At 30.5% G+C, this 13,075-nt stretch overlaps 1 protein-coding gene across 2 annotated transcripts; it reads left to right on the top strand.

The window, feature by feature from the left end:
• Nucleotides 1-462: 462 nt before the first annotated feature.
• Nucleotides 463-9,397, top strand: LOC105835423. 2 transcript variants are annotated; one of them, XM_012678701.3, is made up of 3 exons: nt 463-712; nt 6,114-6,198; nt 6,825-9,397. In XM_012678701.3, the coding sequence occupies exons 1-3, from the start codon at nt 631-633 to the stop codon at nt 6,958-6,960; spliced, it is 303 nt and encodes a 100-aa protein (XP_012534155.1). In that variant the 5' UTR covers nt 463-630; the 3' UTR covers nt 6,961-9,397. The 2 variants fall into 2 exon arrangements, with proteins under 2 accessions (XP_012534155.1, XP_012534154.1); XM_012678700.3 differs by having other exon boundaries at nt 6,798-9,397.
• The last annotated feature ends 3,678 nt before the right edge of the window (nt 9,398-13,075 follow it).

Here is a 13,075-nt window from a genome sequence, read left to right as displayed (position 1 = left end):
AAATAGAATAATTTTTAATAATCTAATGGATACCTACCGTTCCTTTTCTTCTATCTTGGTATGTAAATTATACATTTGTATTAGTATTTAAGTTATACATTTGTATATACAAAGTGTACTTTTGTGCTAAAACGTGTAGTGTGTTTTATGATGACTTCTCTAACAAAGATTCCGACATCAGAAACGAATCCAAGGATACCAAAAGAGAGAAAGAAGAAGAAGAAGAAGACGAAGTCTGGGGTCTACTAGTTGCTTCGCTACCAGTTGCTCCTACTCAGGGAGTTTGTCAAGAGTACGAGCAAGCAAATCGAAAACGATTTTATTCCTATGTCTATTTGAAGGGGATGTTCTTGCATTAGAGCGCGCGTGGTGGAGAACTTTGCGTCCGATCCAAAAGCTCCGCTTCTACATATCCTCGTGGGGGCGCATCGCCACGCCTCCCGCGTCTATATAAGCGCCACGCTCACGGTGGAATCCTCACTCGCACCCCAGTACTCGGTGGTGAACTGAAGGTGAGATTCCTTCCTGAGCGAAGGACGAGCGGGAGCTACGGCACAGACTTTGCGTTTCATTTCTTTCACCGGATTTTCGTGAGCGCAAACTGTGAGCCGAACGGGCGCAGATCGAGGCATGAAGGCTTGGTTGATATGGTTGTCTCTTCTGTTGGTCGTCCTGGCCGATAGAAGTTTCGCCAGTCCCGTCGACGATGGTGGTGAGTCAGACTGATCCTTTTTTTTGCGCGTTAATGATGAACCGCAAGTTGTTACAAATATAATGTACAAGATTAGATGACATTTGGAGAATGTACGGAGGAACATTGTAAAAATTTAAAGTGCCTTTACGATGACTTTGGACATTGCGTTTGCCCGGATCATTGTGTGTGTATGTGTGTGTGTGTGTGTTTTTTGCTAACATGTAAATTCCAATTATTTAATTTCCGCGTACGCGACTAATTATATATTTATGAATAGTAAAGTGCAAATAACAAATTTTTTATTTATTTGATGTATGAAGTAAATATTATTATAATAGAGGAGATATAAAAGAGGCGGTATATAAGATTAGAGTAATAATTTGTAAATCTTTTTTACGAGTAACGGAATTAATTAATTCCATTTAGAAAAATGGAATTGACATTTACACTGAATACCCTTGCGTATAGAGAGTAGAAAGAGGTAGTATTATTATTGTGAAATGTCGGATTTTTTTAACTAAATTAATTTTTTATTTACTGATTTTAATCGCCAGTTGACATTTTGAAAAGTTTCTGATAAAATAGCTTTATAATTATAAAAGAGTTGTGATTTTTGGATACTTTTTGCAACCTTTTCTTAGCCCGAGGCTAAGCGTGATGTTAACTATTTTTGTTATATAAAAAATGTTTTTAGTAAAAAGTTTCCTTTTGTTTTTTTAAATATTATTTTTTTAAATTCGTTATTTACTGTATGCGTCTAAAAATAATGTCATATAACTATCGTAAAGAAATATAGAGATTAAATAAATTTTTATAACACGCTTTATCTTTTAAAAAATATAAACGGTTATTTATATTTTATTATATATTTTTTACATAATTTGTTTATATAATATAAGTAACATAATTTTATTAACATAAAAAATTACAGTTTAATTATGTGTTTTATATATAAAATAATAAATATTTAAATATATTTACATGTTAGTTATTTTTAAATATAAATTTTAACGCTAAAATTCTAACATGAATAATGTACGCCTTATGTGCAACCGGATAAAGTTTTCCTAATTAAAATGTATCACGTGCGGAAAGTTATATTAAAATAAATATCTGCTCTGCTAGAACTGACATCACTGAAAAACCACTCGTTGAATTGAGGTTGATATAGAATTTATCTTGTTTGGATTCTCTTGTTCGAAATAAAAATGAATTATATCCTATTATGCTGAATAAAGAGATAGTCGATAGTTCTTGAAAACACAAATAATTCTTGAAAATTGTTTCAATATTTTGCACAATTTTTTAAATTGGTATTTTAATCTCGTCGATTAATTTCGAAACTTTAAATAAATATTTAAAGTTTTGAAATTAACCGAAGAAACTTTACAAGTATTAAAACTTGCAAATTGTAATAGCACACTTTCCTTATCAGCGTTACAATATAACGAAACTTGTTGAAACTTAAAATATACCGAGGCATAATCTTGGCTTTCTTCACAATTGTGCAATTTACTAAGTGTCTCGCGTTTATTACAAGTTAACTTTATTATGGCGTTTATTACAAGTTAACATTATAAATTAGATGTCGCGCATTGCTGGAATACGATTTGTTTTATACGCATAGATTAATTTTATTTTTATAAACACAACTGAAAATATTTTTCAAGTATAATTTATAAAATTATTAAAAGTCATAAATTTTATTCATATTTTTTATATTTTAAGGCAAGACTGAAACAAATAGAGATATTTTTATAAAGAATTGACTCGAGAATTGGCTAGCTTCGTATTGTATCAAGCCGAATCGTAAACAGTGCAAGTGAAACAAATCTACGCTTGATCAGACTCATACGATGAATTACGACGAATGTTAAAGCAGTTTCCATTTAAATCGCTTTTATAAAAACAACACATATGGAATTAATTATAATTATGGAATTAAAATATTTGTATTTCAATATTATATTCCCCTTTAATTATCATTCAAAAATATAGTGAATTAATGCATTGATATGGTAATAATGTTAAAATTTGGAATCAAACAGGGATTTCATTTTCAGTGTGATATTAGAATTATTTTATATCAATATTAATACCATTAAAAAATTTATTTTAAGTATAAGTTGAATTTTAAAAAGAATACCAGATTTGTATGTAAAATTTAGACATATATGCATAAACGCAAGTTTAGACATATATGTATAAATTTATTCTCTTATTTTTAAAAAGTTGGTTTAAGTAATAGTGCTTAGTATAGTGCTTTATGATTTAAAACGATTATGGAACGCTACAATATGTTTCTACATGAGTATAATCGAGTTTTTGTTCCCTTAACTAAAGCAAGAACTATTCTTATGACATTTTTATAATAATTGTAATCACAGTACAATGGATCATTTGGAACATGGATAAAATCTTGATGATTGTGCAATAACTGCCAGCGCTAATAAAACCGTAATCAGTTTCCTATGAGACATTGGTTTCAGAAATTTAATTACGCCCATGTTTGATTGATTATCGGGGCTTCCTTTGAAGACATTGAAATGATTCATCGATTTCTAGATATCTCGTAATCATGAAGAGTTATAATTTTGTTCCTTTAATTGTTACGTCAGCTTTTCATTTGTTATATTTTTATTAATATTTTGTAATAAATAGTTTTTTATGTTTAATTTGTCAATTTTGTGCGCAAATCAAATATTATGATATTATTTTAATATCTCTTTACATACCTCATGTACGTGAATGCCGTAATAGTCTATATATAATGACTGGATTATCGCGTTTTGCAGCGTAAATACGATATATCTTTTTTAAGCGAACAATAAAATGCAATGTATTCTATTATTTATCTTACTGTCACAATTATATTTTATCATCTTATGAACCCAGTATAATTTTAATTGCCCTCTGATAGTGAGAAATAGTATAAATAGTAATGACTAGTAAGAAATAATTTAAGGAAGACAAATTTCTTAGCATGGAAAATAATATAGAAAAATAATATAAATTGTTTTTAAGATATGTTGGTATAATACGAATTATAATGAAATTTTATATATGAAATGTTGTATAAAAAATTTTATTATAAACACACATTTATCACACAAACACATGCTGTGATAATACAACTTCACACACACACACATACCCACACACAATATACATATATAATTCTATTCTAAATTAATTGCAAGATTAAAAAAAATATATTATTTATATTATATTATATTATTGTTCTTCAATATAATCTATAATTCCATAGATTTGAAATTTTCAAAAATTCTTGCGGTGGGCTTTAAATGTTAACAAACATTAAGATTAAGATTAAAAAAGATTAAGATTTTTTAAAGTAGGTTGATTTTAAATAATAATATTATGTAAAAATTGTTTTTTATTTGCGAAGAAGACATTTGAGTTAGAAAAAAAACTTAATATTAAAAATAAAATTAGTCTCACTATTACGTCACAGTTACATATTCATAGCTCGCTTGCTCTCTCACTCTCTCTCTCTTTTTCTCTCGTTAAAAAGATAATTTTCTTGTCGAGCATGAATAATTTCATGTTTTCCTAGTATAATACATTGTAAGAATATTAAAATGTCGGCATCCCTAGAGTATTTATACAAAGATAATGGAAATAAAATAATGTCGAGAAAAAGGTAGAGAAAAATCGAATAAGGCAAATTATTTTAGATTAATATCTTAACCCTGGGGATTGCCGCAGTCAATGAAAGTGAAAAGAGAAAATAAAAGAATAGGAAACAATCATTAAGGGACAAATCATTAATTCACTTTTGTAGACATGATTTGATAGACACCCTCTTAAGATTATTATTACAATACTATATATACCTAATAAATTTGTAACTAAACGTTTAATTTTTGTTTTTTTTCTTTTTTTTTGTCGCATGAAAATTATGCGACCTACTACAGCCGTAATTTAATCATTACATTGCATTTTTAAACAATTTTACAATACATATATAAAGATTAATAATATTTAAAATACTCATATTATATTTCTAAAAATATTATTATAGAAGTAAAAATTGCGAGACGCATAAATGCTGCAAAAACAAATTTATATTCATAAAGGAACAAGAATAAATGCTTATTAAAAATATATATTTGAAGAAGAATAAGTTTATTTTTTTAATTTGTTATAATAACGTGTTGTAATAATTTTTTCATATATATGTAATTTGGTTTTATTTTCTTTATTTTTATTATTTATTTAACTTTTAATAACAGAATTTGTAACAATATAAATAATATAAATAATATTTCAGTTTGCAAACAGCAAAGATAATATATATCCTTAGAAAGGAAAGGAACCATATTTTGTTGTATTTGTTTCAATATAATGTGCCCTTTTACCTTTATACCGCTGGAAGGATTTTCTTGTGTAAGAGTTTTAGAAACGCATAATAAGATTTGCGGTAATAATCTTAATGAATCATAATTTTCTTCTACACAAATCTGCACTGTGGCAAAAACAAAGATGCGTAAATGGAATGATAAAAAGTTTTAATATAATTTTTTCTTTATTTCTTTGTAATATATACGTTTTACAATTAGTTTAATGAAATTTCATGAGTTTCATTAAAAGTGTGTAAATTACGTATAAAAGATATGGAAAGTCATACTTTTTTCGATAATTTTCGACATATCTGCTTTTGCTAAGTAAAATGTTTTCTAAATTGATAAATAAATTGAAGTGTATCTTTTTGCCGCATATAAAATAGCTTCTATTTAATGCTTGCTGCTTATTTCGATTCAATCTTTCTACAAGTTTTGCACAAGTAGCTTTGTCTTATATATTTCTAACTAATAAATCTCCCGTTGAATAAAATTTGTTTTCTCTAAAAAAGACAAATGCGTTTGTTCTAGCAGTCGCATATCAAGTCAAAGATGAAAAGTACCAAGATAGAGTTTTCGTTGGCATCGTCTTATAAAATGTATATGGACCACTCTTCTATTTTTGCTTTTCCCTTTTTCCCTGGGATAAGATATACTCTTCTCAAATCGTGGATCTCAAGCGTCCTTGAACTTATGCTCGTACATGATCATACAAATCTCGTTTTTCGTTAGCGAAGAATACTTGTCCTTTGGTAAATTTACGTTCCAAACAAAATGAACGAAATAGGGAACAGGGATTAAGAAGTAATCCGATACGTTGAATAACAAACGCTTTGTATGCATATGTTGTTTTTCTTATTCAATAAATTAAATTGTCCTTTATTCTTTATGTTCCAATTATCTGTGCCTTTTTTTTATCGCATGCATCAGATCATAAACCACGACTGTACGCACACATGTTAAAAAGTTAATTCTACTTCTTCTAATTTATAATGCAACCGATCGGACTGAAATGTATTGAAGATTAAAACGAACTATTCATTTTACGTTTACAGAAGATGTAGACTACCTTCAAGGTGACGACCTCTCGGAATATCCTTCAGACAACGCTTTGGAAAATCTGTTGCGAGTGGCACAAAAGTGAGTAGATTATCTTACTTGTCAATTCCCTGGTTTCATTTTCCTCCCTTCAATCCACCTCAATAAGATCTCTTCCCTCGATCGCTGGATACCCTGTTCCCTTTCCCGTAATTCTGTTCTTTCTATCTAACCGTTGTGGAAATTGTATGTGTTTTACGAGCATCGTAAAGATTGTTTCCTTTCTTACATTATTGTTATAAATTTATGATTAATATATATCTACATATACATATACGTACATGCGCACGAGCGTACACACACACACACACATACACACATACAATTACAAGGGGCACATAGACGTATACGAACTTTATGTCGTTATTTTTATTCTAAATTTTGACGAAATCTGAGAATTAGAAAGATTGAAAGACCCAAAGTTTTTGCGAAAGAGGATCTTTTTTTATTTTCGCGACTTTCGGAGGGGAAATTATATTTTTCTAGCGTTCGCGTGATCCGCGTGTCGACACGTAATATAACATGCATGTTTTGTGCCGCGAGACGCACCGGAGTCGCGACATCGCGATCTTTAAGCCTCCCTCCCTTGGTGTCTCAATGTTGTGAAAACACCTTCTCTTGATTTCCCTAATCTCGAGTAGACGTACCTCGTCGATAAACTTGTTTAGGCGGGCCTGCATAAGGCGCGGCGGCGATTGTTACCACCGGCGGAAGGACTGCTGCTACAGCTCTAGCTGCCGCTGCAATCTCTGGGGTTCTAATTGCCAGTGTCAACGGATGGGTCTCTTTCAGAAGTGGGGCTAAATATCCTACCCCCTCCCCCCATCCCTCACCCCACCGCCTCCTCCTCCTGCCCTCGAATCTCCCTATAGTCACGCGTATTGTTTCCCCATTATATTTTTTTCCCCCCTTCTTTCTCTTTTCGCTATCCTCTTTTTGCTGGCCTTCCAGTTCCCTCTGGAGGACGACTATCACCCGATAGTAATGCCCCCCTCGAGCACACTCGAACGTTCCTTCCGTTGTAATTTAACCCACTCGATGTATCTGTCCCGTGGGAACGATTCCAACGTCTTCGAGTCTTGCGATTTCGCATTCTTCTGAACAAAACGAAGGCCTCGATGATACGCTTTAACATCCCTTTTGTTTTTCGGGCATTTCTTAGATTTCTTTTTTTTTTTTTCGTGTTTTTTTCAGTAGAAAGAGACACGAGTGGATTCATTAAGCTTGCGGTATCACGACTGGCAAAAATGCTTGCAAAAATGTTGTCGCTCGGAAGCGATTTACATTCCTCTACGACAGAGCCCATAGGTCCAGTCTCTTTCAACACAATTTTTCATGACTACCTCTACGCGCGAATCTCGATGCTCAGGATCAACCGCGCCGTCTAATCGAGATGCTTAACGATTCCCTCCCCCCGTCTCTTTCTAGCTCGTAGCTCTGATTTAAAAAAAAAAAATGTAGGTAATGCGAAAAGTATAAATTAATTTGCAATAATTTAACTTCAGTGCGATTGATCCTTATTGAAAAACATCGCGCGCATGTGTGCACAAAATATCTTGCAAGTTGTCAAATGCAATGTTGTTTTAAACCCGATATTTATTATATTTATTTGTGTCTTAAATGTATTTTATTCTTTTATATTTCCCCTCAATGTTTCTCTCTCCCTAAATCCCCCTCACCCCTGGGTTTCACGCCGTTTCTTCTTCATCAACGAAGGTCGTCGAATTGGAGCCAGAGATGCACATTATGGCGAATAATGCACACTGCATTCGAAGGACCTTGAATCACACTAATCGATCGATTCCTTCGGCTGCAGCTCATCGGAGCTTCCGGATAAAACGCGCGAGAAATAGAAAGGACAAATTGTAACTATTATTTCCCCGTTTTGTCTCGCTGCTAGCGAAATAAGTTCTAAATAGTGCTCAATAAAATTACAAAGCTTCAGCGGAATATGATATAATTGTCCTCTCTAAAATTTCTGCATCTAATCTTTTCGAGTAAGTTCTGACGCCTACGTAAAATATATGTAAATGCAACAAAGTTGAAAATTGCATTTATTTCGTGACGACAATCCTTCACGGCAATTTCCCATTTACACTTTCTGCATTAAAACTTAAAGCTTTTAATTTGATAACAATATAAGGTATTATAAAAAGTTACACGTGGGAATTAATAACGTTTATATTAACGAACCGTTTCGAATATAATTAGTTTGGATTCTCGCGCATCGCGGCACTTCCTTCGGCGGCCCTTCTGGATTTTCAAAAATTAAACTGCAAAAGCTCTAGAAAGATTAATTCCCGTTGTCATTGAAAATTATAAAGAATTCTAACGATATTTATTACAAAAATATGACTTCTTCGAGTTAAACCGAGTCAGACTCAATTCTCGTGTTTTCGGGACTTCACAATCCTCCTGGACAGGACAAGAAAAAAATTGAAGACACATTAGTGCATGAAAAGATACGCGATAAATTGTGGGAATTACTGCCCTCTGATTGGAGATATCTTTCCGGCCACTTTCGCCAATCAGATCGTCAGTTTTTCCTTAACCCATTATTAGTCATTTTGTCGAGGATGATTGCGAATAATCAATAGGATAATTAAAATTGGTGTAAACGACCGAGATTTCTTCCAATCGATTACGAATATAATAATCAAGAGGATGCGACATTATTGTATAATAATGAACAGAGATTGATAATTAATATGTATATGTGTCTAAAACGGCGGCAAATTGATCTAAAAGCGTACCTTGATGATACGTATAGGTACAGATGATCCGCATTTACATTTTCTCCATATCGCATTTTAAACTTTAAACGTATTACCTACATGTATGACTATAAAAGAAATACTACAATAATAGATGTTTATGCATTGTATTTGAAGGTGGATGTACACGTACCGATATATCATGAAAATATAATATATATATTATATATGTACACGCGAAATGTGTGTAATTCTATTTTATTATGCGGACCTTTATCGTTGATAATTTATTTTGCGATTTATTTTCATTTTCATAAAGCGTACTTTATATCTCATTCAAGCTGGCTAAATGTACAAATTAACGCTTTTCCCCCGAGTTAAGCGCTAGTGCAAGACAATTAATGTTGAAGACTTTCGTGTCTTAAGGCTGTTGAGACTTTGAACGTTCAATTTTAAATCGTCCATATTTTGATCAATGATAAAAATTATAAATTTATTTAGAAACGCGAAATAAAAAGATATGAACAAAAAGATGTCGTTTTTTTTTTACCTTTGCACCTGCTGCAGCAATTGAAAACCTTCAAAATCGTGATGACCTCTTCCTTGCCAGAGGCCGAGAAAGCAACGTCATGCTAGACCTGCAGGGTCAAGTAACTGGATCGTGACGTACGATTTAACTCGCAACACGATTTTCTTGTGGCAAAGAATTACTGGCAAATTATGAGCACGTAATCCATCTTACTTTATATATTAGTTTTTACACAGATTTATTTAGTTAGATTAAATAGACGTAATATATTATTATATAAAATTGCCTGTGATTAATTACAGATGTAATTATTCTATTATTCTTATTAAAGAAAATATTTCATTGTTTAATTCCCTCTTTTGTATCAAAAATGAATCTTTAATAATATGTATGATCTTTCATAAAATCCGAACAGTTTGAAGCTGTTTTTCTTTAATAGTTTGATTTGTTAACTTTATTCGTACATTTTCAAATGTCAATGCTATTCTACTTTCAGATTAGATCAGGAAATGTAATCTGCATGATATTGTAATGAAAACTGAAGCTTCTTTTAATTGCGTCTCTAAAGTTGAATTAGATTTATACTTTATACAAATTTTATCAAAGATTTATAAACTATAAAACTCGGAAACTCGATATTTCTGCAACAAATAACATTAGTTCTTTCTTTAGCTATTAGAATTTATAGTATTGAAAGTGTGTGCGTGAATATTATATATCATACATATATAATAAAAATTTTCTTACTTAATAAATACTTAAAATTTTAGCAAAAACAAATTGAAGATTAATATGACAATTTTATATTTCCAATATGAGTTAGAAATATGCTATTGGATAAGTTGAGTTCAACGTAACAAAACTAAATAAAACACACCATTAACCTTTCCGTAATCTCATTAATTCGATTAGTAGATTTAATAACGCCTCTTGTTGTCCAAGTTTCACGTTTTATTTTGTCTACATTCACAATATTGCTTTAACAAAAGATCGATAAGAAGTAATAAATGACACTCTATCGACACTTTATCGTAAATTCTTCTAATTGAAGTACATATTTCCAAGACCACATCGATCTCGATCTCGATCTCGCGCGGGAGGATGAGAAGAAAAGGTTAAACGAGTTAACCCCATGGAACCTCGATGACCTAAGTCCTCGGTCCGAGTCGACTCTATATCGTAAATAATTTCTTAGTAATACAACGGGTGTCTCGGACATATACATTTTTAGAAAATTTCATTATTTGTGTATTTTAATTTACCATTTAATTGTTCAAAAAAATTGGAAATACGTGTTTTCTGAAAATATATTTGAGACCGAGTAAAACAAAATTTAATTGGTAAGACAAACAAAAACAATCTGCATGCCTACACTGAGAGAAAAGTGATTAGTATTTGCAAAAGTGTCTAGTATAATTGCATAATAAAATAATTACAGTTGCAAATATCATTTTTATATTTATTGCTATAATGTTAGTGTAAATAACCATATATGTATAGTTGTGTCAAACAGGATAAAAATTTTTCTATAAATTATAATAATTTAAAATAATAATATAGTAGAATATCAAATAGAAATAGTCAATCGAATTAACCATTTTTATATAATAAATACAATCACAATTATGGTAAATGTATAACTCTTATGGTAAATGTAAATTCTTAACATTCGCTTAATTATTCACTGTTTATTCTCAAATTACTATTTATTTATTTACTATTTAGTTTTTAAAAATAACTAAAAAATAAATATACAGGATCATTTAATAAATAAGTATTTCTATAACTATATTAAAGTTTATTTTACTACATTTTTAATTATAAATTTTATTATATTATATAAATTTAAAAAATATGTAGTTCGTAGATCGCCACTAGGCGACGGCGCACGCGGCACCTTTCTCGTAATGCAATTTATTATACATTCCAAAGACTACATAAGCAGACCACCCATGATGACAGAAAATGGATCAACCTATGCTATCGTAGTGAGCTCTCGGGATCTATGTATTTTTTATTACGTCTTAAAGACACATCTTAGCTGTCATTGCTAAATTTTAGTTTCGGTAACGAATCCTTTTTAAGAAAATTTATTAAATCCGAAGAAACTTTTCTCTCTGTGTATAAGTAAAACGTATTACTATAGTATATGGTTTGTTCTTCTTTAATTATGGTCGTTATCATTATATTATATAGTATATTCTACCATATATAAATCACAATTATGGCACGTTTAACCATACATATAGTTGTATGAACGTATGCTATAGCTATTGTAACAACAATTTAATATTGAGGCAACTACAACTCACGTACTTCAAATAACTGTAAAAATATAGTTGCTGTCGAAAATCATTATAAATTATAGGTAAATTATGATTCGTGTAACCATTTTGTTCTCTCAGTGTAAAATGTCACCTTATAAAGAACAGAACATTTGTGTTTAGAGAAACTTTCTGTTCTCTAGCAGATGTTTGATGATTAAACAATTGTATACATAAAACAAAACGTCATTTTTATAGACCTAATAGTGGAATCTTTTTTTTCATATTGATTAATTTAATTACGTTAAGATTTTTTATTAAAAATTTTATGCAAAAATATATATATATATAAAATTTAGAAAAGTTAAGAATCGTAAAGAGTGTTTCTATTTAATTGTTATTATGTGCAAAGACATAATTAATCTTTTGTAACAAAGTTTGTTTTTTACTAACTTAGTAAAACAGAAATAAGGGGTTTAAATTAAAAAATGTTTTTCTAACAAAAAGATAAAAATATGAAATATAAAAAAATGTCTGCATAGACAGTATCGTATATTATGTAACACGATATAATTTCTTTTCTTTATTGTTTTTTAAAAATAACATTTTATTTTATATATTTAATATAGTTATTCTATAATTTTTCGTTTTTTTAGAGAAACTTCGTGTTTTAGATTCATTAATGTTTTGTTTTATTAAATTTAAACAAGTTAACTTCGTTTTAATTTGCACATAATAACAAAATGAAAACTTTACGTACGAGATTCTCTAACTAAATTATAAATAATTTCAATAATGGACAGTGAGGTTGTTCGTATGTCAGTGATGCAATAACAACGTCGATGAATTCTTATAATTAATGGACCAAGCTTTTCGTCACGCACGTTTGCTCAGTTCTATTAGGTTCACCTAAGTCAATTGTTTTTCTAGGACGTGTTGCAATTTAGGACAGAAAACGTGTATTATGTTTAACACTATCCTCCTATATGATTAAAACAGAGCAATAATTAATACCTTAATTTTTAAAGAAAATTATTTGTTTTAGTTTGATTTTATTTTAAAATACATCGTAAATTAACACATTATTAATTCGATTAACATTTCCGAGTAATTATTTTATCTCGCAGTTATTTGTTCTAAGGAGTGCTGAGAAAATTAATTCTAAGACAGATATCTTAGGTTGAAAAAGGTCGGGGATCTTTGATTACGAAATACTGCCGAGTGAAAGGAGAGGAGGACGCACGGCTCTACTACGAAAGAACGTAATCAGGAGGAGAGTTCGATGACATGATCAGCGAAGGAACCATAATCTCTGTGGATCACGTTCTGCACGTGATAGTTCAACGAACTCAGCTCTCTTCCAGATTCATACTTTCCGATTAAATGAAAACATGAAGTCAATGAATAGAGAT

This window comes from Monomorium pharaonis, chromosome 4 (assembly GCF_013373865.1).
Source record: "Monomorium pharaonis isolate MP-MQ-018 chromosome 4, ASM1337386v2, whole genome shotgun sequence".
In the NCBI taxonomy this organism is placed as follows: domain Eukaryota; kingdom Metazoa; phylum Arthropoda; class Insecta; order Hymenoptera; family Formicidae; genus Monomorium; species Monomorium pharaonis.
Note: the sequence above shows the minus strand (reverse complement) of the source record. Positions and strands in the feature narration are given on the sequence as shown.